At 52.7% G+C, this 26,599-nt stretch overlaps 2 protein-coding genes across 3 annotated transcripts; one reads left to right on the forward strand and one right to left on the reverse strand.

The window, feature by feature from the left end:
* Positions 1-492: 492 nt before the first annotated feature.
* Positions 493-3,543, reverse strand: LOC107079561 (uncharacterized). Of its 2 annotated transcripts, none has more exons than XM_015364715.2 (2): positions 3,441-3,543; positions 493-1,429 (listed from the first exon to the last, which is right to left on the reverse strand). In XM_015364715.2, exons 1-2 carry the CDS (start codon positions 3,463-3,465, stop codon positions 723-725), a joined length of 732 nt encoding a protein of 243 aa, XP_015220201.2. In that variant the 5' UTR covers positions 3,466-3,543; the 3' UTR covers positions 493-722. The 2 variants fall into 2 exon arrangements, with proteins under 2 accessions (XP_015220201.2, XP_015220202.2); XM_015364716.2 differs by lacking the exon at positions 3,441-3,543 and adding an exon at positions 3,330-3,419.
* Positions 3,544-4,593: 1,050 nt separating this feature from the next.
* On the forward strand, positions 4,594-16,533 carry mybl2a (v-myb avian myeloblastosis viral oncogene homolog-like 2a). Its single transcript, XM_069179412.1, has 10 exons — positions 4,594-4,879; positions 7,362-7,458; positions 7,608-7,679; positions 7,923-8,015; positions 8,871-9,091; positions 9,627-9,780; positions 10,870-10,929; positions 11,506-11,718; positions 12,192-12,377; positions 12,878-16,533. The coding sequence occupies exons 1-10, from the start codon at positions 4,860-4,862 to the stop codon at positions 14,765-14,767; spliced, it is 3,006 nt and encodes a 1,001-aa protein (XP_069035513.1). The 5' UTR covers positions 4,594-4,859; the 3' UTR covers positions 14,768-16,533.
* Positions 16,534-26,599: the final 10,066 nt, after the last annotated feature.

Consider the following 26,599-nt stretch of genomic DNA (forward strand, 5'->3'; position numbering starts at 1 on the left):
TCGGTCAAAAGAGACGCATTCTCCCACCAGCTTGTTTACAGTGTAAGAGGGCTGCCTCACACCGCTGGATGTTTTGTTCACTCCTTCCAAGTCATAGACAATGACAGCAATGAGCATACTTGCACTGTAGTTTGAAACAGTCCTCATCGCCAATTCTTTCCAACTCAAAATATAAAAATAGCATTGCAGTTCCCCCTATAAAAGGGGCTTTAATACAAAAGGTGCTGGAGGGGAGTCCACACCTGAACCCTTGTTCTTTTTGAGCTACTGCTTAACCTTTCAGTATTACAAAATAGTTTAGTTCCAATGTTCTGCTCCTTTGATTTGGAGCATGTTCCATAATCTCTTGCTGGATGTTGGAATCCAAGCTGAAAGTAACACCACCCCCAATTCACACATTCGGGTGTGGTATTTCAGTTCTCTAGTTACATGGCCAATTTTAAACTGGAAGATTGGCCTTTGACGCAACTACTAAAGACAAGGAAAAACCCCTTATTTGAAGTCACTTTTATTTATTTAATGCTTGAAATAAGTTAACTCTATAAACATTTCAAATCTGACAACACTATCCTTCCCCAATACATTCATATCTTCTTACACTTCACAGCCTGAAGTGAAGTATAGTTGATGGGGAGCCCCAAGTGTAAAAGCATCATTTTAAACGGTACTTTTGAATCGATAAACTGCTCCCCTTCAAGCCCTGCATAGGTTTCTGGAACTGGTTAGCCGCTCAGGCCAGGATCTTTGCTCTCTGCACCAGAGGACGTGGTGGAAATGTACCTCTGCCACTGGTCCTCAGTGAAGGGCAGGGCGAGAGAGGGGGCGTGGCCATACCCTAGAGTGGTCGACTCCTTCCAGGACCTGTGGAGATCAGTGCTGAGGTTGGCCTGGTTAGGCAGGCCACCCCAGGGCAAGTTCGAGCCCTCGTGAAAGGAACAGGGGGCCGACTTCAGGGCAGGGCTCCAGGTGGATTCGGCCACGTCCAGCAGGCTGGACTCCAGGGGGGACTGCGGGCTGTCCTGGATGCCTCTGATCAGGGAGATCTCCCAAGGGGGCTGGGCGGCCGGTGGTAGCACAGAGAGGTCGGAGCCCGACAGCTCGGGGGAGCTCTGCAGCGTGGGCTTTTTGGGGTACTGTCCCTCGCAGGGAGTGGAAGACTTGCTGTTCAAGGGAGCGGAGGTGACCCCCGGCTGACGGGCTGCGAGGGAGACGTTCAGGAGCATGGGGGAAGGCGACAGGAGGGCCGGCGAGCGGTTTTGGGGAGCAAGCATCCCAGCATGCCCTTCCACATACTCGACTACGATCTCCGAGCGGGGAGCCAGGCCGGACAGAGCCGAGATGGACAGGCTGTGGTCCTGGATGAACGCCTTCTCCAGGTCTGGGAAGGACCAGCTCTCCTGGCTACAGAGCATGGACAGGTCCGAGGAGCCTGGAGAGGAAAGACAGGCCAATCACTTCTGCCCCAGTGTAATTATCAGCCAGGGATCATGCCGTTTCATCTCCAGCTTTGATCACATGTGCAGCGTTGTGGCAGCCCATCATGAGACAACTTCAGTACCAGTTTACACCCATCAGCCAGTGTGCAACCAAATAAGTTCAAGTATCAAGTTTGTCATTACACTCATATACATGGTATATGGTATAACAAAATGCTATTTAGCTAGCTCTCGGACATAAATAGTACAAAGAGGAAAAAAAAAACAATTGTGTAGCAAAAGAAAGACAACAGGCAGTGTGCAAAAAACAAACGATGTGCAAAAATATGCATCAACAAAATAGAATAAAGGGATAAAAGTTATGGGGAGTGAGCTTTTGACATGTATGGTAGAGGTAGATTTTCAATGTGTGTTTGGATTTTTGGTAAGAAAGAAAGAAGGCACTGTGAGGTTCAGATCATAGGTGAGAGAGTGGCTGGGAATTTAACAGTTTGATAGTGCGGGGGTAAAAACCGTCTCCGAGTCTGGTTATCCGGGCCCGAATGCTCCAGTACTGTTTTCCAGATGGCAGCAGATCATAAAGTCTGTAGCTGGGGTGTGTGGGGTCTTTGATGATGCTTAGAGCTTTCCTCAAGCACCATCTGTCATAAATGTCCTGGATAGATGGGAGGTTAACCCCAGAGATGGACTGGGCAGTTTTTGCCACCCGCTGTAGGGCTTTGCAGTCAGCAGCACTGCAGTTGCCATACCACACTGTGATGCAGCCTGTCAGTGTGCTTCCTGTAGTGCATCTGTAAAAGTTAGTGAGGATCTGGGGACATATCTTATAACAGCACACATGGAAATGTAGCTTTTCAGAAGCGAGCAATCCACAGTCAAACCCTTCATACATGCACATACACAAAGAAACACCTACTCCTCCACACGAGTTAAAGAGCAACTCATTTGAGAAGAGGACCTGATGCCACTGCTGACGAGTCCATCGCAGCCTCTGTCTGGCCCAAGCCAGTCAGGTGGGATATCTAGGTATGAGTAGAGGGCCCCTGACAAGTCACCTTGCTCCAAGGCCAGCAGCATGAAACCTCACTGCCCCGTCACCGATGCGGGCATTGCGTCTGCCAACAGTTTCAGCAGCAGTACAGGTGGCAGATCTGAAACGATCTCTCAGATAGACGTGTCGCTCCTGCTCTGGTGTGGTCACTTGAGGGCGACCAGATCTTGGACGGTCATCTGTCCTGCCAGTCTGCTGAAACCTTCTCTGCAGTCGGGACAGTGTAGAAGCTTACTCCATAATGTCTGGCAATGCTGGCACATGACATGCCTGCAGCATGCCAATGGCCCTCTCCCTTACTTCTCGTGACATTCAAGGTGTAATGGAAGGCACAGAAAACACCAAGTGTGGCCTTTTTCTTGCCATGACCTAAACTTTGAATTAAGGCCTTTTTAAAAGGTAACCCAATCAGGCTTTACTCCACCTGGACCTCGTTGGGTCAAAGAGCACCTAACGAGCTTTCGTGCGATTGGCAAGTTGCAATCCCTCACCGCACAAACTGTACTGTAGGTCAGAGAGCTTAAAACAAACCGACAATTTGGTTTAAAAAAAAACAAGACGTAATTATAGTATTCTCATTCGAGAAAATGTTGCGGTTCCCCCCCCCCAGTGTATATATACACACACACACCTCTCGAATTAGTATTTAGAGGGCTTTAAAAGTTAGTACCAAACTTTGTCTCGCGTACTAGACGGTTAGAATTTTTGCACCGAAACTTGCTTCGGCCTCAGAGTGTAAAGTAACGTCTTTTAATGTCCTTAATGTAACTCCCACCGCACGCATGAGAAGGATCAATCGGACGAAAGCGAAGAGAACGAGGCAGCCTTAGGAAGGTACCCACCGGACATAGTTCGGCACAAAATGGACCTTGGCTTGCAAAGATTAAAATCAAAACCGATTAGCCTGAATTTCTTGTAAAGGAGTTATTGAGCTTTTCGAAAGGGTTGCCTACCAGCCCGGTGAAGCTCATCTTCCATGGTCTCTCCTTAATCACATGAGCCAGCAGGTGAGTTTCGGCTTGTTTTATATCGTCCGCTCTCCTATTTATATTCGATCCGTAATTAGCGTCATTTGCGGGGGGGATGTGTTTAAAAACTGACAACAAGAGGCGCGTTTGTTTTTGCACAAACGATTGGGGGGGGAGTCTGGAAAAGTCACGCAGCCATTTTGTCGAAGCTGATACGCTGATTTCTCTCAAGAAACGGCTGGACGACCTTCTCCGGATCAATTAACTGTTAACAAACCAGTTAGCTGGGCTAAAGGACCCCCCGTCTTTGGCAACCGTCAACCACTAACGTGAAAACTCAATGAGAACTTTACAGTTCTTTTTCTCCGGATTACAGGCCACGCTATTACTTTTATAAACAATGAACTCCTGGTTAAGTGTGTAGTGTGGGTCAGTGATCATGTGCGCCGTGCCGTGCCGTGCGTGTGGGGTCGGCAGGCCCGGAGCTCAGAGCAGGCGGGCAGGTTGGACCCTCCCGGACAGCACCGAGCTGATCGTCAAGGTGCAGTTATTCTAAGCCGTCTACATGAATACATGGTACCAGTCGCTCGAGCGAGGTTGTACGTGTGATGGGAATCGTGTGCTACCACGGGATAGTAAAATATTTTTTTTGGGGGGGGCGAACTGTAGTTGATTGTGCGAGGATAAAATAAACTTCCAGTGTCAAAGAAATGTGTGCTAAGCTTGTATCTGGTATGTAGAAATCGCATCAAAATGAAACCTCGCTTTTCCCCCCTGTCCACTTACAGTATTGCACAGGGTCGTGTGCTTTTTAGGTGTTAAATGGGCAGTTATCAAGCCCATTTCTTCTTCAAAAGAGAAGAGAGGAAACAACGTTTCGGCTGTGGAGCCTTCTTCGGGTGTAAGAAAAACAGGGCAGTACGAAAACCAATATTAAAATTACAACGTGCTGAATTTAAAATTCTCCCGCTCGCACCCGAAACGCTGTGTTTCCTTTCTTCTCCTTTCGGCAGCGGAATAAACCCGCACTTGTCCCTCACAGCGGGTCTCGGACGCGAGTGTGGCCGGTTCGTGACCCAGCGGCCGCGGGCGCGCGCGCGCCGGCTCACTCTGGGCGGGACGCGGCCGCGCGCGCGACCCGCCAAGTTTCCTGTTTCCCCCTCCCGCGCGCGCGCGTCACTCCGGGGAGAGACTCGGCGCGAGATAGAAACGATTGGGAGCGCGAGCAGCGCCTGGCGAGCCCCCGAAACCGCGCAGTCCTGGTGGGAGGCAGGGAAGAAAAAAACCCGGGGATATTTCCTCCCGGCTTTTTAAAATCGGCAGGACCGGGAGGCCCGGCGCGGAGAGGAGGCTGCGGTCGCAGGTTTCTGGGGGTTTCGGGGCTCCGGAGCGCAGGAAGGGGAAATGTCCTGGTGGCCGCGCGGGTAAGGAGCGCCGATACTATTGTAATCCGGGAGCCGGGGGGGAGAGAATAAACTCTGGGTATTTACAAAAGTGCATCGCCGTAGCTGAAGCCGCCGTAACAACTTGGGTACAAAACGCACGGCAGCGTCTTCCATTGCGCGGTTTTAAGCGCTTTTTTTTTTGCTGAAATAATCGCGCGATTTCTCCCCCCGCCAGTCCGGACAGTTTGCAAACCGGGGCTCGTTTTTTGGAGCTTTGTTTTGTTGTTTTTTTTTAGCTCTGGAAGCTAGTAAAAGGCTTTAAAAGGTGCACGTGTTGGAGCTTGTCGGAAATATTTGATTTATTGCTAAATCTCTTTCGCGACTGCGGCGGTGGGGTGGGGAGCTGCCGAGGCAACTCGAGTTGCTCCCAAGTTTCGTCTCAGGTCTTCGATGCCCCTTGGGGCTGAAATTCGACGGACGGAAGATGAAACCGAGAACTCCCACGTTATCGTCTTTAAAGATGAAATTAATGATCGCGCTTTTTCCCCCAAGCAAACAAACTTGGTTGAACAATTGTCTGCAGATGCTTTAGAACGCAGGTTCTCCCCAACACTAAGAAAGTACATGTTTGCGTAACGTTGTGTGCTCCAGCAATCCTTAAACCCTTTCAGACGTTTGGGTTGTTTGAAACGTGGAACCACCGTTGTGTAGCAGTTGTGGCGCGGGGGGGGGGGTGACGTCATCGGGCGGCCCGAACAGCTGTTCGCGTGAGGAGTCGGGGAGCCCTCTCCCCCTCTCCGGACTGGGGGTGCAGCTCTGCGCTCGCGAGGGTTTTGACACGAAACCTGGCCGACGGTGACCTTTGCGGGCCCAGGTTTTATTTTAAAAAAAAAGACGTTTTCCGGTCGCTCGGTGCCGGTGGTTCCGGTGCCCCAGTCGCAGTCGGGACCAGGCGTCATCGCAGTTGTTGACTGTTTTTTTATTTAAGGTTCGCTAGGGAGTATCGGTATTGTGTGAAAGCACGTCTTGTGCGGGAAGCTGGTTGTTTTGTCGGGCCGGCGGCTGTGTTATTGAGGGCCTGAGGGGAGACGGTGGAAACGGAGCGGCTCTTCCGCTCCGGGGTCTCAGGGCAGCGCTGTTCGCAGTGGACGGGTTGTGCAAGACTCTTTATACACGTGCTCTTGTTGTGCCGTTTGCTTCCCTGTAGCGGTTTGTAACGAAGCTTTCTTGAGATAGGGCTGTATCACCCCGCAGCTCACAGCCGGCAGCCCCACTGGAGCTCAGCAGGTGTGAGCCTGGTCAGTACCTGGCTGGGAGACCTCCTGGGAAAAACTAAGGTTGCTGCTGGAAGAGGTGTTAGTGGGGCCAGCAGGGGGCGCTCACCCTGCGGTCTGTGTGGGTCCTAATCCCCCAGTGTAGTGATGGGGACACTCTACTGTAAACAGGCGCTGTCCTTTCGGATGAGACGTAAAACTGAGGTCCTGACTGTGGTCATTAAAAATCCCAGGGGCGTTTCTCAAAAAGAGTAGGGGTGTAACCCTGGTGTCCAGGCCAAATTTCCCATTGGCCCTTACCAATCATGGCCCCATCTATGAATTGGCTTCATTACTCTGCTCTCCTCACCACTGATAGCTGATGTGTGGTGAGCGTTCTGGCGCACTATGGCTGCTGTCGCATCATCCAGGTGGGGCTGCACATTGGTGGTGGTGAAGGGGATCCCCATTACCTGTAAAGCGCTTTGAGTGGAGTGTCCAGAAAAGTGCTATATAAGTGGAAGCAGGGCCCACGCCCTCTGCCCACACAGTGCCGTACTGCAGCCAAGGAGACACGTGCAGGGATGTTAGGGGGATTTCGATCTTCAGCTGTTACAAGGGGGTTTTAACTGCGTGTGACCTGCAGTAGCCCAGAAATACTTCCGTCTAAGTGAAGCTGCTGCAGAGTATGACTCCAGCGAGTCTTTTTAAAGACAGTGTCGTCTGCCTGCTGAGCAGTCCGAAGCACGAAGGGAGCCTTATTGATCGTGGTATTGGCTGTGGCCGCAGCTGTAGACGTCCTGCCGCAGACCCCAGGCGAGTTCTGTGTTTCAACGTGTTGAGCACGGGGCCTGAGGTGTCAACCAGGTTGAGCCGAGGTGGTCCGCAGCTCACCAGAGCTCTGCCCTGGAATTGTGAGAAGTGGGTGTGGAAACTCATAAGATCCTGGGATACTGGAAGTAGGGACGTGACCAATAGACTGCATCATGCTGTACTGCAGGAAAGACCTGGCATGCCAGCTGTTAGCCTGTTGTGTATCATCGGTGTTAATTGGAAACAAAAATAACAGGGGCTGAGGTTCGTTGTGTGTGTGTGTGTGAGGGGATCAGTCCGGGTGGAGTCTGCATGTTCCCCCCATGCAGATGTGGGTTTTCCTCGCCTCTGCCCTGCCGTGTGGCCCTGCTGGTTGGGGTGGGAGCCACACCAGTCGAGCTGGCACGTGTGGCAAGGGTGATGCTGCCGACCTCTGACCTCCCTCTGTGCCGCAGGGAGGATGGCGAGGAGACGGTCTATCAGGACACGGACTCGGACGTGGCGGAGCAGCGGGAGAGTGGCAGGGTCAAGGTGAAGTGGACGCAGGAGGAGGTGAGTCGCCCCGACGCCCGCGCCCGGCGGTGGCGCCCACGGCCTCCCCGGTTTCCGCTCCGCTGAGGGTCTGGGCGGTTCTGTCTGGGTCCGTGTTGAAGCTGGTCCTGTTTTTGCGCCTACTGACGTCTCGCCTTGTTCGGTTTCAGGACGAGAACCTGAAGACCCTGGTCCAGAATTTTGGCCAGAATGACTGGAAGACCATTGCCAGCTTCTTACCAGTAAGTCCCCCCCCCGCCAGAGGCTGGAAGAAGGAATTCAGTCCCGATGATCGTGGAATAAGTCCTGAACCGTGCTGAATAGTTCGCCCCTGTATTTAGGAGCCTCCTGCTAACTCCGACCTCCGAGGAAATCTGACCCCGTGTCAGTCTTGCTCCTCGCGCCCCAGACAGAGCAGGGTGATATTGGGCTTCTGTTGAGCATCAGGCTGTTTGGCTGAAGGTGCCAATCTCTCTCGCCCCCAGAGCCGCACGGAGCACCAGTGCCAGCACCGCTGGTTTAAAGTGCTGAACCCGGACCTGATCAAGGGCCCCTGGACGAAAGAGGAGGATGAGAAGGTGAGTGCAGAGGATAAAGAGAGACGCCGTTTCCCTTCTGTGAGCCGGAGAGGGGGGAGGCCCCTGGAGCCCTGAGCCGTGGGGGGGGTGCCCAGAGCCGTGGGCCGGAGAGTAGCTCCGTGCAAAGCACCCTTCAGTGACCAGGCCCTGCCTTTTACCAGCTCTCTTTGCCAGCAGCCATATCACCCTGCAACTCACAACTGGCAGCCCCACTGGAGCTCAGCAGGTGTGAGCCTGGTCAGTACCTGGCTGGGAGACCTCCTGGGAAAAACTAAGGTTGCTGCTGGAAGAGGTGTTAGTGGGGCCAGCAGGGGGCGCTCACCCTGCGGCTCATGAGGGTCCTAATTACCCAGTATAGTGACGGGAACACTATACTGTAAACAGGCGCCGTCCTTCGGATGAGATGTAAAACCGAGGGCCTGACTCTCTGTGGTCATTAAAAATCCCAGGGTGTTTCTCGAAAAGAGTAGGGGTGTAACCCCGGCGTCCTGGCCAAATTTCCCATTGGCCCTTACCAATCATGGCCTCCTAATAATCCCCATCTATGAATTGGCTTCATTACTCTGCTCTCCTCCCCCCTGATCCTGGTGTGTTGTGAGCGTTCTGGCGCACTATGGCTGCTGTCACATCATCCAGGTGGGGCTGCACATTGGTGGTGGTGGAGGGGATCCCCATTACCTGTAAAGCGCTTTGAGTGGAGTGTCCAGAAAAGCGCTATATAAGTGTAAGCAATTATAATTATTATTATTGCTGGCTCCACCACCACTGGTCCAGTCGCACTGGGGCGTCCACGTGCCTCCCCGCTGCCCACCCTGACGCCCCTCTCCCCCCCCCCCCCCCCCCCCCCCCCCGCAGGTCATCGACCTGGTGAAGAAGTACGGCACCAAGCAGTGGGCCATGGTGGCCAAGCACCTGAAGGGCCGGCTGGGCAAGCAGTGCCGGGAGCGCTGGCACAACCACCTCAACCCCGAGGTGAAGAAGTCCTCCTGGACCGCCGAGGAGGACCGCATCATCTACCAGGCGCACCGCATCCTGGGGAACCGCTGGGCCGAGATCGCCAAGCTGCTCCCGGGCAGGTACGTGCTCCTCAGTCAGCTGCTGGTCTCCTGGGGGTCCCCCAAGCTCGTTTCTGCTCTGGGGGGGGTACAGGGCCTTCTCTCGCTACGCCCCAGAGCTCTGGGACTCTGTCCCCAGGGATATCAGCGTCAGGCCGTTTGATCCAGACCCCAAACCTTTCCTTCCGGACAGACGTCATGCGAAAGTCAGTTTTCTCATGACCATGTATCTCCTGCTGCACGTCTAACTGCTTGCTGTCCTTAAAACTGTCTCTTACACCTACCCGAAAGCGCTTTGAGATGCTATATAAGATGAAGTTGGTGGTTATTCCAGGAAATCTGTAGTGTCTTTGATGCTTGCCGCTTGGTCCTGGGCCTGATTGAAGTCGGGATCAGGCTGGGTGAAGAGCTCAGTGCGGAGAGTTACAGCCCCCCCAGGGCAGAAGCGCTGGAGCCCTTCTGGGCCAGGAGCGCGTGCCCCGAGGCAGGCGGCGGGTTCGAGTGACCGGGGCTTCTGTCGGCAAAGCCGGTTAACCTCTCGCTGGTGTCCTGGCAGGACGGACAACGCCGTGAAGAATCACTGGAACTCCACCATCAAGCGCAAGGTGGAGATGGGCTTCTACGCCGGCGACCAAGACAAGGCCGTGACGGTCGTGCCCCAGCTGGAGCAGGGAGAGGTTGTCGCCGCGTGCGCCGGGAAAGACAAGGAGGTAGGCAGGGTGGGGGGGGAACCTGTACCCCAAAACTGCAGGGCAGAGGAGTAACTGCAAAACAGGAAACCGCTTTCATGACCCAAACCCAAGCGTGCTTGCTGGTTGTTGAGAACCTGAGTGGGTAAAACACCATGATGAGGTTTCCAAACCGCGTTGTCGTGGGTCGTCCGCTGGTGACAGCTGTGCAGCGTGCTCCTCGAGTTCAGGCGAGCCCCTCAGGCTCTGGCCAGCTCGCCTTTTGTTCCGTTTCATAGAAAATTCCTCGGGCGCATCTCTGAAAGCCCATAGTGACACGATGATTAAAAGGAACAGGTCGCTTCTGTGCTGAAATGTAGAAAGGAGGAGGATTCGACAGCTGAAACATTGCCTTTCCTGGCAGGTTATCTTTGCTTGTTCCTTTACACCTAATGCACACTGACACAGCTCCCACTCAACAGGAGGTCATTCTTGCCTTCTGCCATAAGACTGTACAACGCATCCACCTTGCATCTGGGCAGGGGCAACATTGACAGTGACCTGTTTCTGGACTGAACGCATCTACACATCTACTGCTACATCTGTTCTCTTTCTTTTTCTTTTCCCGTTTACAACTGTTTTTTGTGCAATATATGCCAGGGACCTGTGCAATACATTTACATCTATATTTATATCTGTATCTATATTTACATCTATATTTATATTCATATGTGTGATACGATTTTTCTGTGTACTGTTCTGTTCTAGTCTGTTCTTTGTGTGTCCGGACTGTGAGTAACTCTTGTATTGTATTGTATGTATTGTACTATTATAGAATTTGTTACACTGTGGCTGTGTTGTGTGTGTTAAGCTGCTGTTGCACTGCAGTTTCCCTCACAGGATCAATAAAGTATCTATCTATCAATCAGAAATGGTAGAATTGAGAGAAACGGATTGATACCCTTCATTAGTAACTAGGTTTATCATTATCAGTGCTGGGTTTCGGTGTTGAGGTGTGCCCAGGAAAGCTTTGAGCTCGTGATCCTCTCTAGGATAGTTTGCACAGCCTGTAACGCTGAGCCAAGCCCGCCGAGAGGAGCTATCTGGCTGACCGCTGCCCTCTCGCCGCAGGTGGAGTTCCAGTGCGACGTGGTGATGGACGTCGACCCGGAGCCGGTCCCGGCAGAGCAGGTGAGAGAACCGCGAGCCAAGCTTCCGCGCTCTGCTCACAGAGAGCCCCGCCGCTCGCCTCCAGCCCCAGCTGGGGGAGCCCGGTCCCTGATCGCCTGGGGGCTCGAACCCGTGTTCACGGAGCTGCGCACGCAGCGGGTCAGGCCCGTGCCTGTGCTGGTGGAGCCAGTCGGGAGCCCCGCCCTTGCTCTGACGTTGCCCGTGAGGAGGTCTCGCCGGTCAGCTGGGCTGATTGATGCCTCAGGGGTCCAGGGAGGTTCTTCCACACTCCCGAGTTCTGCCGCAGTAGATTTTGATGTCGGTGCATGAATGGAAGTCTGGAGTCCTTACCGCGGGAAATTTACATGGGTAGTCTCTCAAGGCAGCGTCACTTTTTTCCACTTTGAGTTTGAGTGTTCAGGATTGGACACTGACGGTTAGCAGGTGACAAACGGGGGCTCTGTGGAGTTTTTGGTTGTGGAAAGTCTTCACCACAAGTTGCATCAGGTTACGAATCCTGGCCGCTTCTGGAGCCTGTCTGCAGAGATGCTCCTGGCAGCTCGTCGGCTGAGCCGTATCTCCGTTCCTGTCCTGCAGGACCCAGCCCCGGTCCCGAAAGGCCCCCCTCCGGGAGAAGCCCCGTGCTCTAAGTCCCCCCCCCTCCCCCAGCTCGCCGGCGCGCTGACCCCTAAGAGCGAGGCGGACGCCGCGGGAGACCCCTGCCCCAGCCGCTGGGTGGTGGACAGCGCGGGCTTCCTGTCTCCCACCCCCCTGCCCGCGTTCAAGGAGGCGCTGGAGCTGATCGAGGGGGTGAGTCTCGCCGGGGGGCCGCTGGGGCGGGCGGGTCCCGAGCAAGCCCTCTCCGCGCTCCTAGTGCCCGCGGGCGGGGGGGCAGGGGGGGGTCGCGGGAGGGCCGAACGTGCCCGCCCGGCCAGTCTGACTGGCTGCTGCGCGCTGCACCTCTCCCCCGCCCGTCTGGACCTGGTTTCTAATTGGAGGCGATCGGCGGCGTGAGCGAGCGTGCCTGCAGGTGTCGGATGTGTGGGGCCAGTGATCAGTGCAGAGGTGTTGCTGCCAAACACGGGGAGCAGAGCTCACGGCGATAGGCTAAAATGGGCAGTGTGGCGGCTGCGCTGCATGTGGCGGTGTCGAGGAGCAGCGTGTGGGTCCTAGGTCGTGGCAGGGTGACACCGCGCCTTTGGGGCGGAGGCAGCGTAGGTGCTGGTTGTGAAGGGGTGCCTTCTTGAGGTCGATCCTGCAACTTGTAATCACTTAAATTCCAGTCTTCTCCTCGCCTCAAGCCAGCCTGCAAAAAGAGGAGCGAGTCATGTCTCCCGGATTCGCTGAAGCCCTTTTTTAAAGACTTGCGGTACCACGAGGGTGGCATTTCCACAATGACTTGCAAGCTCTGTCATTTCCAAGTCCACTCGAAGCCCGGCACCACCTCCAACTTCCTCCGGCACATCAAGGTGAGTCCTGCCTCGGCCTCTGTGTCACTTTCATACCAGAGAGCCGATCCCAGCCTGAGCCTGGCTGAGCTTCGCTCTCTGGGCTTGATTGACGCGTGTCCACCCGCACCGTTGCAGTTACATTAGTGCCCTTCAGCTTGTGGAGAGGAGCGGTATTTTGTAGGAACTATTTTGGTAGTTCATGAAATGAAAAGGGTCTTGAACACTGTTACGTTTCTTGTTTTATTAAAAATTATTAAAAAGTCGCTACTCTCCCAGAATAGTTATTGAGTAATTTTAGTCTTTTTTTTTTGTCTGTGTGCTGGAGACCGAGAGGACTAGATTTTTGCTCTTAACCTTCTCACATCTGTCCAGGAGGGGCTCCTATCGTTCATTTACTCTGTTCCGTAATTCAGGAAATAATCGTGTAGATGATTGAATTCCTCTCTTGTGACTGGCTACGAGTTTGAGCAGCCGTTGACAGCGTGTCCCGTTTTTCTCCCCATTTTCCTCTCTTACAGACGAGACACATGAAGGACTTAGTGGGTCAAAGGATAAAGGTGAAAATCAAGAAGGAGGGCCCTGCGCTCAAGGCGCGAAAAGTCTCCCCACCTCAGGCGGCCATCTCCCCTTTGCCTGCAGCCGTACAGGACGCCGGCAGCCAGCCCTCCGGCTCCGGCTCATTACAGTTCCGGCAGAAGGCCATCACGGAGGCCGTGCTGCGCATGATCGCCGAGGACATGCTCCCGCTCAGCTTCGTGGAGGGCTCCGGCTTCCGCAACTTCATGACCGTGGTGGAGCCGCGCTACCCGCGGCTGTCCCAGCGCGCGGTGGGGCTGAAGCTGTACGACGAGGTGGAGAAGAACGTCAAGCCGACGCTGATCAGGCAGCTGAAGAGCTGCGTGGCCACGGGCGGCGGCGACGCCGTCATCCACGCCACCCTGGACCTGTGGGCCAGCCGCTGCGGGGAGCCCGTCATCGGCGTCCAGCTGCACTTCTTCGACGAGCACTGGGACGTGCAGCGGCCCACCGTGGCCTTCCGCCACCTGAACCGCAAGAACGTCACGGCGGCCGTGGCGCGCGAGCTGGAGGCGGTGCTGCTGAGCTACGGCCTGTTCCCCCACAACGTGGGCTACGTCGTGGCCAGCGAGGCCAAGAGCGCCATCTCCACCTACGACCTGTTCTGCGACTACAGGCTGATGTGCGCCGCCCATAAGAGCGACCCCGACGAGGAGGAGATCCTGAGCTTCCTGGCCGACTTCTTCCCCATGGACGAGATGGAGTTCTTGGACATCCAGTTCGGGACGCGGGCCGGCTGCATCGCCCACCTCCTGCAGCTGGTGATCAAGGAGGCCCTGAAGAGCTCGCGGGTGGTGGAGAATCTGCTCTCCCAGGTGCACAACGTGGTGGCCTTCTTCCGCCGCAGTGCCTACTGGACCGAGGTGCTGGTGAAGGAGTGCGGGCTGTCCCTGGCCCCGCCGCACTCCGCCAGCAGCTTCCGCTGGAACTCCACCTTCGTGTCCCTGCGCAAGATGGTGCAGGAGGCGGTGTGGGGCTCCGTCATGACCCTGCTGGCCCAGGCGCGCATCGAGGCCAAGGACTCGTCCAGCGCCCCGCCGCAGGTGCGGGCCAAGCGGGAGCAGGTCCTGGACATCATCGGGCTGCTGGAGCCCTTCGAGGAGGCCACCCAGGTGCTGCAGGGCGACGGGATCACCTTCTCCCTCATCATCCCTTCGCTCGTGGGCCTCGACAAGACCCTGGAGACCAGGTCCACCAACTACGCGCACTTCTGCAAGAGCCTGCGGGCTGGCCTGCACGCCAGGTTCCAGCCGCTCATCCTGCAGAGGGACCTGATCCTGGCCACGGTGCTGGACCCCCGGATCAAGCTGCAGCCCTTCCGGGACGGGAAGCAGGAGCAGGAGGACGCCTGCCTGACCCCCCCGACCAAGTTCCAAGCCAAGATGGTGGTGGAGTCCACGGCGGTCAACCTGGGGGTCTGGGGCGCTCAGGAGGACGGGGGCGTGAAGCAGGAGGACAGCCAGGAGGAAGACCCAGAAGAGGCGGAGTCAGCCGGCCCCGTGAGCTCCAACCTCAAGCACAAGAAGATCTTCAGCTTCTTCCAGCCCCCGGCCAAGACCGCCAAGTTCTCCGAGGTGGACCTCTACCTGGCGGAGAACCTGCTGGACGGCGACGCCTCACCGCAGGCCTTCTGGAAGGAGGCTGCCCGTTTCCCCCGCCTCCAGAGCCTGTCCAGGAAGCTCCTGGCCGTGCCGGCCACCTCGGGGGGCTTCGACCGGCTCTTCCCGCTGGCCGGCTGCATCGTGCGGGCCAGGAGGAGCAAGCTGCCCCCCCACACGACCGAGAGGCTCCTCCTGTACAGGGAGGCGCTCAAGAGCGCGGATGGCAGATAGCCCGCCCGTTAACAGTGGTCCGTGCCGGAGTGTAGTACAAGGGGGGAAACGAGCTATGTGGAGCGTGTGGATTTCAGGGCTCTGGCCCTGGTGCGAGTGGACATGAACACTGGTCCCTGTCTCTCCCATCTGCAGGAAAAATGAATTTCCAATGTCAGCGATGTGTGAGGCAGTAACTTGTGGAGAAGGGGAGTGAGCATTCCCTCAGCGTCCCTTTTATTTCTTCTGTTGGTGAAAGCGTGTATCATAATGTCGCCCCATCATGTGCTTACGTAGCCCAGTAGGTTTAACTGTCAGGACCTTATTTAGCATTTCGGAAAAATCATTCTATATAGTGTTAAAACGCGTGAATGTAGTCCTGGGATGCTGGCGAATCTGAATCTGTGGTGCTTTGTGGTCTAATGTATGGTATATGAAATACGTATGCATATTTACTGAGCAAACTTCATCTACAACATCAAAATCATGTTCGTTTTTTTGTATTAAAACTAAGTTGCATGCGGAATATAGTACTCTATAGCTGCTTTTTCTGATACATGAGCATGGGAGTTATAATTTTTCATTTTAATCTTTAAGAATTATGGCAGCCATTTCTTTTATAGACCTAACTAAACCTTTAATCAGTGTGTATGAGACCTGAGTACTTTGGAAGCGACCTCAGTTTTTTTTTGTTTTGTTTTCATTTGTCAAAAGTGGCCTTGAGTTCTAACGAACACTAGCGACCATTCCATTTGGTTATTGTGCATCTCCCGATGAATTTCATGCTGCTTTAAGATTTCTTAGCATTAAAAAATAATGTCCACTACCTTGTCTCCTGTGAGTTTCAAAATTTTTCTTGCAAGTTGCAGTTTTGCGCGTAGCGATTACAGTCTCCAAAGCTACAGAGTGCCTGCCGTTACGCAGCAGGGAGATCGGACTAGCTGCTGGTGCTGTGCGCGTTGAGGGTCTGCCTTTTTGGCTGATGTGTCAGGAAAGCTTCCACAGAAGTCGATTGTGATGGTAGTACTGGGACAGGCCTAAAGCAGTTCTGTGGTGAACTTTCTTTACTCCAGTGACGTCCCCAGCCAGGCGGTGCTGACGTGCCCTGCTAAACAGACCGCGCCGCTTGCTTTCCCTGATGCGTCCCGCTGAGAGAGAGCTGAGCAGAAGAGAGACGCACTCAGTCAGCAAGGCTGATTAGTAAATAATTGTCTTGGTTTGGGTTCAGGGCTTTGAACCAAGTTCAAGTACAGGCTTCATGAGCACATTTGAATTTCTTAACCTGCTGCCTGACTCATAAGAGCAACGAGTGAAGGCTGTTCACCCCATCTGGCTCTCTCGGTGGTTAGTAGCCAATTAGTCCGAATCCTTTCAGCCATTAATTGAAAAAAGCAAGGTTATCGGCTTCAACAACATGGCTGGGTAAAACGTGTAGGACATCCCTTTAAGCTTGGGAATGCATCACTCACACACATCATTATTCAGCTCCAGGACAGGAGTGTATTTGTTTCTGAAGCAGTAACTTAAATTGTGCACTGTATTCTGTTCTGGTGCACTGTACAATTGTAATAACACCCCTTGAAATAAATCATGCATTTTTAATGCATATGGTACTATTTTGGCAGTTTTTTTTGCCTTGCCTAGTAAATGGAACTATGAACACAGACAATTAAGTCTCTTTCATAGATGTGTGAAGTTCAGCATTTCCCATTAGAAAAGGCTCGTTTGTGCTGTGTGTATGTAACACTTTGCACTTGCCTACATTAAAGGCCATTTGCGTGATTTTTACAGTCTTGTATTCTGTCTCTTCTTCTCTACAGTTTGTAAAATAGTTGATAATCCTTCTATTTTGGCTTCTCCTGACCACCAAAATCTACGTTATATTAAGAGGAGCACTGGTCCCAGTACTGATCCATGAAGTACTTTGATACTGACATCTCAGTTTGAGTATTTATCCCTCCTCTGTGTGTCCTACCTATTAAGCAGTTCCTAACTGAAAGACATGCATTGCATTGTTTAAAACGACATGTCAATATAACAAGCCTAGTGCTTGGAGTGCGTTTAGCGTATCGGTATGCTGTGACTTTAGGGTGAGGTGCTTTGGGCTTTGGAATCGGGTCTGAGCTCAGAATGTGGTGCTGCTGGCTAATTTTATTTCTTTCTGCCCTGGAGAGAAGCATGAAAAAAGTGCATCTCGTCTGTCGTGAGTGATCTTGGGTCTGTTAATCCACTTCTCCGAGTGGTGCATTAAAGGGTTCAACGTTTTTCTTCCCTGCTTGGGAGCACTTATTTTTTTTACTTGACACGTACCTGTTTGAGCCTCATCTGAAAAACGTTCAGGCTTTTTTTTGCCTGAGCAGAATCAAAGCCACTCTGATAGTCGAGAGGAATTCTAGTTTGTCTTTATAGTGGATCCTTTTGAGGTTTAAAGCTATTCTTTTCAGAGCTGCTATTCTGGCTTGCCAAAATACCAGTTCACCGTTCTGCAGAGTGTTCTGTGACGAATTAAAAAAAACGATAGAACTGTCACTGAGTGTATAGTGAGGGGTTAGAGTGACTGGAGAGGAGGGGGTTTGTTCTGTTGATGTGGTATTAGCAGTTCTGTTCACCGGGTGCGTCCTGAGGGTGTAGTGAGTAGGACCCTCAGTGATAAGTCCTAACCCTGTCAGCCGCTGTTTTGCTCTGAAAACCAGACAGGACGGGGGTCCTAACTATTCTGGTTGGTAGTATACCTGTCTGCCGTGAAGTATTTTCATGCCATTGGGAATGAAGCACGTGGAGTTTCAGATCTTTATTTCGCAGCTTCTCTGTCTCCGACCTTGGCTTATTGGTGCATATCTGATGCATATCGGTGCCATATGCTGACAATATCTAAAATGTCAGCTGTCCATAGTAGATCTTCGCCTTTACGGCACTTTTTAAATGCAAACTTCATTGGCTTATTGGTATTGAAACAGGAAGGCTGATCTGCGCGTACGTTACAGTGGATCTGAGGGGCGCGGTGACCCCAGGCGTTGCTGGTGCAGAGGGTCGCTGTGCACCCACGTGGGACCCGGAGCCCCGCGAGAGTGATCCGTGACCTCAGTCTCCCCCTCTCCCTCTCTCCCTCTCCAGGACCTGGAAGGCTGGTGTGACCTGGCCACCTTCGACCTGTCGGAGGACAGCCAGGGCTCCGAGGTGCTGCAGTTCCGGCTGGAGGGGAGCGCCCTGCAGGAGCTGAGCCGGGGCAGCCGCGGGGAGCTGATCCCCATCTCGCCCGGCGGGGCCACGCCCCCCTCCATCCTGACGCGCCGCGCCCGCCGCCGGCCCCCCGCGCAGTCCCCCGGCAGCAGCCTGATCGAGCTCAACGACTCCATGACCCCGAAGAGCACCCCGGTCAAGATCCTGCCCTTCTCGCCCTCGCAGGTACCCCGCTATCGGTGATCAGTAGGTGGTGTTTCATCTCATTATCTAACTAATCTTCCCTTGGATACAGGGTAACGCAGATTGGCTGCTGCTGAGATACAGGTAGTGGACAAAAAATAGGGGCATTGAGCCACCCCTGCTGGTCTGTGTGGCTTTTATGCACTACGGACTAGTCTAGACACACCTGGAATTCTGTGGAATTTTGCACGAGGGCACCATTTTTCCACAAGGAAGTCAATCATCCTACACCTCGTTGGGGGAAGTGGAAATCACCGTCTCAGCCATCGTTCCAGAACATCCCATTAATGTTCGATTGGGTTCGGATCTGGCGACGGAGAAGCTCATGACACATGGATGACGTTGCCCGGCTCAACAAACCATGGGCAGCCCTACAGTCGGATGCAAATGTTTGGGCATGTTTCACAGAATCTCTAAGTGAAAAGAAGTTACACAACTTCTGCAGGGTTCAGACCTAAACAGGACATATTTCTGCACATTTTAATGCACAGTTACTATTTATTTGCTCGGTTTGACAGATTGAAAAAAGATAAAATAGTAAGTGTGGCATTTGCAAAAGTTTAGACACCCTGTCAGTCACTACTTAGTAACACCTCCTTTGGCAGAAATCACAGCTTCCTAATGTTTCTTGTAGCCAGCTAGGAGTCTTTCTATTCTTGCTGTGTAATCCCAGTGTCCTGGCCAAATTTCCCCCTGGCCCTTACCAATCATGCCCTCCTAATAATCCCCATCTCTGAACTGGCTTCATCACTGTTCTCCTCCCCACTGGGAGCTGGTGTGTGGGGAGTGTACTGGTGCATCATCCAGGTGGGGCTTTACACTGGTGGTGTGGAGGGGAGTCCCCATTATCTGTAAAGTGCTTTGAGTGGAGTGTCCAGAAAAGCACTATATAAATGTAAGGATTATTATTGTAATAACTGTAAGCAACTACAAGCCTGTCCTTTATACTCATACATGACCCTAAGCCTGCTAATCCCTCGCTTTTAATATATTTACATGTGTTATATATTTAACATCCCTTATTTAGTCCGCTCTTTCCTTGTTTTTGTCTACTACCTGTAAGTATACAGTATAAATTCCTGTGTCTTGGATTTTGGCAGGCATTACGAATGAGAGTCTCTGGTATCTCATGTTCTATATGGGTATTTTAGTGGGGGTATTTAGCAGTGGGCAGTGTAGCTGATGTGTTTATGCGTGCAGTAGCACAGGGTCTGACAGTGGCTGAGTGATCATGTCCGTGTGCTTGTCTGCAGTTCCTCAACATGTGGACCAAGCAGGACACTCTGGACCTGGAGAACCCTTCGCTCACTTCCACCCCCGTCTGCAGCCAGAAGGCCATTGTCAGCACCCCCCTGCACCGGGACAAGACCCCCCTCAACCAGAAAGACGGCTCTGTGTGCGTACAGACCCCCGATGGGCAGAGACCCTCTGTTTCCTCTTAGGATATAGCCCACAGCAGTTCTGGCTGCTGGGACGTCTCTGTTTCTGAACAGGACTCCTGTTCTCAGTTTTAAATGCTCTTGCATATACAAGAACAGAGCATACCAAAAGTAGATGTTTGTAATATTTTATCATTTTATTTTTAAATTGGATATTTTTTGTTTTTCCGGCATTTGTAGTTCGTCACTGGCTGTTCTGCTGTTGCTGTGAAGTTCAAAGGTCAAATGCATTGTGTTTGCCTTCCCAGATTTGAAATTATTTTCAAGGCCAATCCTATCCTATGGCTTACACAGGCGATTCGAGCTGTCTGTTTCTCTGGAGGCCAGGGGCCACTGATCAGTCTGTGTCTGCGTGTGTGACCGTTGTTTTCTGTGTTCCTGCAGGTTCATCACTCCCAACCACAAGGCGGACCTGAGCTCCACCCCTCGCACCCCCACGCCCTTTAGAACCGCCCTGGAGAAGTACGGCCCGCTGCGCCCCCTGGTGAGCCTGCGCCCCGAGTCGCGCGGGAGCGCCGTTGAGCTCCCAGTAACGCAGGATACCTGCAGAGCCCCATGGGAACTGAAAATCAAGTCTTGAAAACAGGAGGATAGCATGCTGCAACTCAAATTTAACAATAAAAGAGGACTAAGGACACTTGCGCAGCTCTGTCAAACTCCCCAGAGCTGTCTTTTGCACCTCATCTCTTTTTATTCTTTTATCAGTGGCATGCATAGTTGATTCATTTGAGTTGTATTGGCATGCTATCGGCATGTCTGTACGTGGCTTCATTTATGAAATTTAGGATTTCTGTTTTCTGGGCCAAGGTAACTCCCACGACATCACCAGCCTCCTCAAGGGCCTGTTTTCAGGGGTTAAATTAAGTCGATGACAGAGAATCTGCGAGGGGTGGTGATCAGGCCAAGGGCTGGCTCGTGGCAGCGCTCAGCAGTCAATCCAAGTGCCGTCCCCCTGTGAGGAGGGCATGATCTCAACACTGGGTCCCACTGTCCATCCACACAAAGAAAACTGAGGCTAAATCAGCTCAAAAGGGCTTTTATTCTCTTGTTCTTCTTGGATGAGACTCTCAGTTGAATAAGCTGCCGGTAGCCACATGAGTAAGAAGAGGTGAGCATCCTCCCCTCCTGCTCACCAGTGCTCTGAAGAAGGTTCCTGTTCTGGGTCCAAACCGACGGGCCCTTGTGCGCTGACCAGCACGTTCGCGAGTCGGAATGCGGTCTGGGTGGACACGCTGGGGCCTGCGGACTGTCTCTGCTCCGAGTGCACGGCCCGGCTGCAGTCTTTGTTGTATATTAAATCGCCAACAGCCCCCCACCCCCAGCCTGGAGGAGGACCTGAAGGAGGTGCTGCGCAGCGAGGCAGGGATCGAGCTGACCGCGGAGGACAAGACCCCCCAGGAGCAGAGACGCAAGCAGGGGGTGAGCGTGGTGGGGGGGCTCGGGGGGGCCTGATCGGATGGGTTGCAAGAAGTCCCCACGTTTGAAATGAGTTTTACTTTGTCACGAAAACGACCATTTCTGGAGAACACGCACATACAAGTGCGTTTTTCCGTAATGCTCTGCACTCACATTTCCAAGCAGCTTTTATACTTCAGATCATCTCCGTTGCAATAAGTAACTGCAAAGACAGACTCTTGCATATACATTAGAACTTAATGAGAAATTTCTGTACGTAGTACAATGGATATTTTTAACTACGGAAATCCAGTAGGTCTGAAACGTCGCATGACTCTGCAAGCGTTCCAGGTGTCTCTCCCTCCTTCAGCACGCTCCGAGCACATTTAGCACAAGCCTCTCCTCGCACACGCTGGTCAAAACCAGTGTTGTCTGTGAGAAGATGGGGCGTGTCCTTGACTGCGCAGGTGTGTGTCCGCTGTGTTAACCCCCCTCTCTCTGTTCAGCACCGCCCCCCGATGAAGAAGGTGCGGAAGTCCCTGGCTCTGGACGTGATGGACAAGGACAGCTCCACAGCGAGACCTCACCCCCACAGAGCCCACTCCAGGCCCAGCCCAGAGGTACAGCTGCCAGAGCAATCTGACCGATGACTCGAGTGCTCAGACAGTAGTTAGGCTGTTGCTATGCTTGTTCCCATTAATAAAGCACATCCGTTACTGGGGGCACACCATCCTCCTGTCCACTTACGAACCGCCCAGTCCAGTGTCCAGCAGCACAGCGGACCCCAGCGCTCCTCCAGGAGATCCACTGTCTCCTCCGGCGTTTGATCCGGCTGAGTTCTTGATCACAGGAGAATTGATTTCAGTTTTCTGTTTCGGGCAGGTTTGTAAATGTTCAGTAGTTAAAAAAGGCCGGATTGGATTTAGCCAATTCAAAGCGGACCATCCTCTCGGTGTTTTTGCATTGTGTAAAACTACGAGAGAGGGAACATTTCCCGATTTTTGCCTGCAACCTTTCTGACGGGTGTTTTACAATAGTAGACTTGTTTCGGTAAGAGAGGAAGAAAAGAACTGGGGTTGTGTGCGGATGTCCGAGTGTTTAACTCTGTGAACGTATTGCCGGTGTGTGTGGAAGCTGAAGCTGTTGCACCTTGAGCCGACTCTGGAGAAACGGGGTACCAGGGCTGAAGTGGCTGGTGTCTGTTGCAGGCGGAGAACTTGCAGTCCGTCTCGCTCAGCTCCTCCTCGGCCTCCGTGAAGAAGGAGGACAGTGTCCTGGACCAGGGCTTCATCGTGGCCCCCGGCGATGTGACCCCTGACCCCAGCCCGGCACCTCCCACCCCGGTGAGTCCTGACCCACGTCGGAAAGCCAGCTGACCAAGGCTTAACTCCTTCATGAAGAGTGAGTGACGGGGCCCACTCAGGGCTCTGGGTGAGTGGGTGAGTGATGGGGCCCACTGAGGGCTCTGGGTGAGTGGGTGAGTGACGGGGCCCACTCAGGGCTCTGGGTGAGTGATGGGGGCCCACTGAGGGCTCTGGGTGAGTGGGTGAGTGATGGGGGCCCACTGAGGGCTCTGGGTGAGTGGGTGAGTGACGGGGCCCACTGAGGGCTCTGGGTGAGTGGGTGAGTGGGTGAGTGACAGGGCCCACAGGGGGCTCTGGGTGAGTGGGTGAGTGGGTGGGTGACGGGGCCCACAGGGGGCTGTGGGTGTGAGTGACGTGTACTGCGCCGCTCTGGGGCTCCGTCCCTCACCCCCTGTCTGACTCGCAGATGTCCCAGGCCTGGGAGGCGGTGGTGTGCGGCCGCACGAAGGACCAGCTGATCATGACGGAGAAGGCCAGGCGATACCTGCGGGCGCTCAACCCCAACCCCCCCAACCGTGCTCTCATCCTGTCCTGAGGCCCCCAGCCCGCCGAGTAAACCCTCTGCCCCTCCCTCTCCGGGGGCCCGGGGCGTCATCCTGCAGCCCCTCGCTGGCGGCAAGGCAGAGACCAGTCCGTACCGCCCTGTACTCGTCTCACTGGTCTTCTTCCATAGAGCTGGTACTCTCCTCTCCTGAGGGCGCCTGAGTAAAACCCGTGTGTTCAACTCCCAAACTAGAAAACTGTTGGTTTCCCCGATATTGATCTTGCTGATTCTCGATGCCTGCAGCCAAGCTGAACGTGTTGGTTGTAAATATGTTAGTTCTGTACAGGATGAATTAGATCAGTAACGGATTTAGGAAATGTGTCATTGTGGCCTAAAAGAAAGGAATATTCATGTGTTTATTAACAGTTACTTTTTATTCTCCATCCCTTTACTTATTTATTGAAAAATAACCATCAAAACCGCATTTAAAAAGGTCTCAAAACTCTTTGGTTTATCAGGCTGCTTTGCTTTTAGTTTTCTTTCAAAGTGCCTGTTCCATTTTATATTTTATAGCCTTTCTGATTAAGTTTGTAATCCTTAGTTGATCACAGCTTGTCACAATTTCTAAATCATTAATTCTCCTGAAACCCGATTGAAGTGATCAGGCAAAATGGAAAAGGGAGACGTCTGCTGTAGGACACAGTGAACAAGGGACTTCGCCATGTCTACCTCTTCCAAAATAGGCAGCTGGGACATTGATGGCGCGTGCAGCTGAAAACGCAGCCGAAGCCAGGGCGTCGGTTCCTGTCTGAGCAGGAGGCTGCTGTAGTGTGGCTGTGCAGCAGAGGGGCAGCCCAGACCTGGTGCTATACAACGGGCTGCCTGCAGCGTCCACCACACTGCGGTGGTGTGGGTCTCTAAAGCCATGGGCGATCACTGTCAGCTGTAAAGCAATGTCAATAAAAATGACCGCAAATTCCCTCTGGGAACTTCGCGTTTGGCTGTGTCATTCTGTTGTGTGTCGCTGGATATGTGGAGTGCAGGTTGTTTGGCATGTGGTTTGTATTGGGTTGGGCTATCCTAGCACACCTTTTTAGAAATTCATCCTGTGAGGGGGTTCTTTGGATTTGAGATTTTAGATTTCCCTTTAAACCCCTGGTAGGATTACAGGTTTGGGGATTGAACTGGGGGTCACTTGTCAATGGCTGGCCTTTGTTGGGGAGTTGCGTTCAACAGAAAGGATTGTGTGTGTGATAAAGACAACTGAGTTACCACGTGGGAACATTGTTAGGCATGAAATGTTTTAACTGACCCCCCCCCAGCTCTGTAGCTGTTCACCAGCTCTGCCATGTGGTCTAACAGCTGTGGCAGCTTGGGCTGCTGCTCCCTTCTGCAGGAGCTCCTCTGAGCTGTAGCCTGGATCTCAGCTCACATGGGCCTGGTTCCTCCCTGCTCTGGCTCTCAGCGGCTTGCTCCTGGCACGACTGCTGTTCTGACATGGCCTGCAAGGGGGGGGGGCTTGGAAGGACTGTTTGTTCCCATGTAGCTGCAGGGAGCACACAGATATTTCACACTTCAGGCAGGTCTTCCCAAGGCAGTGACCACAGAGCCCCCGCTGGCTCTGCCCTCCCTCGGTATTCGCTCCAGCACTCTGGGCTGCTGTGCTCTCCTCACTCTCCTCGATGCAGGACAGGCTGTGACGGCAGGGCAGGCCCACGGGCTCGGTGCAGAGCTGCAGGCAGAGCGAGCCGCTCTGGTTCGGAGAGAGACGTCGGGCTGCGTCCTGTGTGTGCACGCTTGAGAAAGAAAGCAGGTGGGAGGAGGAAAGGGGTCGGGGCACGTCACAGGGAGGGGAGAGCTAGCTGAGAGGAACAGTGCACACATGATCGTAGTCCACAGGTGGCTTTTATCCTATTTCCAGGTAATCTGTGCATTTTAATACCACTCCTATTTCACACTGCTGTCTGAAATTATTTTCAGTTGAGCTGGGTCTGTCTGGTAACCTCATTGGTTTCTCTATATCCTTTTCAGTAAGCTTGATGTTTTATTTCATTTAGGCAGCTTTTACAGTACGAGAAAGACCATTCAGCTTAGGAGGGCAAGAGGCTCGAGGTGGTGAACGAGAACAGATTCTGCAGTGTCACTTTCCACAAACCCCCATCAGAGCACATCTGATCTCCTTCCATCTGCTGGAACCAGACAGGCTAGTTTCTGGCTAGTATCCGGCCATACACTCATATAAGAAATGCGTCATAGTAGTATATCCTCTATATGGATTTAAATCTAAAAGTTTGCAAGATGCACTGAGTTACAATAAACTCTGCCAGTGGTACCACCTGACGTAGGACTAGATTAAATCAAAGGTTAGACCCAAACATCCCCTGTACAATACAGACCCCCCCTATTTGGCTCAAGTGGGGTAGAAGCAAAATTATCAACAAAACATTATGAGACAATACTGCCTGTTCCTTAGACTGTGACAGATCACATACACTCCCCCTGTAGAATTGGAAACTGTTCAGGTTTTGCCAGGAGTAGGAATCCTGGAATTGGATTTCTTAAGTTTTAGAATGTTTGCCTAATCCATGAGTATTTCCTGCGGTGCAGCAGAAGCAGTATGTCTTCGTTTCTCCCTGTTGGCAGTAAGAGCACAGTCCTCTCTGGGCAGTCAGATCAGCCTGTGTCTCCCAGTGGCTCTGGCCAGGCTGCGGTCACTGAGCCTGTCCTTTCTGGGCAGCCAGATCTAGCTGTGTGTTGCCAGGTCTGTATGTTCCTTGCTGTCTCTTACCTTGGTCAGATAGCTGGTGTGAATGATCTTTTTTAGGGTCCTTTAGTGTCCCAATGGGTAAGGAAGTTGTGTGATTGTGCTGCGATTTGCTTGATTTTCATTTTTTGGGTTGCACTGACCTGAGGCTCTTCTCTGGACTCACAGTGCCCTCCGTGGTCAATCTGTTTTTTATGTGGAACCAGTGTTGTACTGTTCTCTAATGTATATTGATTAGCAGTGGGTATTGCCCTAATTCAGCCCTGCTAAATGTTTTTCTCTGCACAGAACTCTGTTGGGCTTCGATGAGGGGTTTGTCCTATTTGTCGTGTTACATGATTATTTCAGTCAGGTGCTCAACCAAGGAATAAACTGACGACATACTTCAGGCTGAGGAAGGATGAAGCGCTGTAGGAAGACTCGGATGTGCTTCCGGTTTAAGAACTTGGAATACATCTTCAGGGCTTGATGGCAGTCTAACCGTTTTAATTTTAAAGAAACAGGTGTTTTTCAAAGGCAGCTCATGAAATTCTCTCGACAAAGCCAGGTGTAATTCAAGACTTGTCAGACAGCTGGCAGATGGCATTTGACAGGTGCAGTCAAGGAATAAAGCCATAACATAATATCCCACAGGTAACTATCGCAAGCTCAGTGTTCCTTATGAAAACATTTTAACATCAGACACCTGTGTGGGCAGAAACTACAGCGGTGATACATCACTCTCACTCTTATATCAAGTAATCAATCTTATTGTCATCCGCATAGCAATGACACCAAGTCCGTGACGCTGAATAATTTCACCAACAGGAAGTTGGTAAACAGGAAAAAAAACCCGAAAGTCCCATCACACAACCCTGTGAAACACCTTCTGTAAGCAGGACAACCTCGATTTAAAACAGCCAAGATTTCCAAAGTGGATCCTGGCAATCGGATGGGAGCCAGTCAAGTAAAAGGATGTCCCTGCCGTGATCCGGAGCGCATTGT

Source organism: Lepisosteus oculatus, chromosome 16 (genome assembly GCF_040954835.1).
Source record: "Lepisosteus oculatus isolate fLepOcu1 chromosome 16, fLepOcu1.hap2, whole genome shotgun sequence".
Lineage (NCBI taxonomy): Eukaryota > Metazoa > Chordata > Actinopteri > Semionotiformes > Lepisosteidae > Lepisosteus > Lepisosteus oculatus.

What these genes read in the sequence shown, in the direction of transcription:
- mybl2a (XM_069179412.1), top strand. Translation starts at nt 4,860, where the DNA reads ATGTCCTGGTGGCCGCGCGG. An exon ending in TGAAGTGGACGCAGGAGGAG is followed by an intron (nt 7,459 to 7,607) that starts GTGAGTCGCCCC and finishes GTTCGGTTTCAG; the next exon opens with GACGAGAACCTGAAGACCCT. An exon ending in CCATTGCCAGCTTCTTACCA is followed by an intron (nt 7,680 to 7,922) that starts GTAAGTCCCCCC and finishes TCTCGCCCCCAG; the next exon opens with AGCCGCACGGAGCACCAGTG.
- LOC107079561 (XM_015364715.2), bottom strand. Translation starts at nt 3,465, where the DNA reads ATGGAAGATGAGCTTCACCGGGCTG. An exon ending in AGATGAGCTTCACCGGGCTG is followed by an intron (nt 1,430 to 3,440) that starts GTAGGCAACCCT and finishes TTTCCTCTCCAG; the next exon opens with GCTCCTCGGACCTGTCCATG.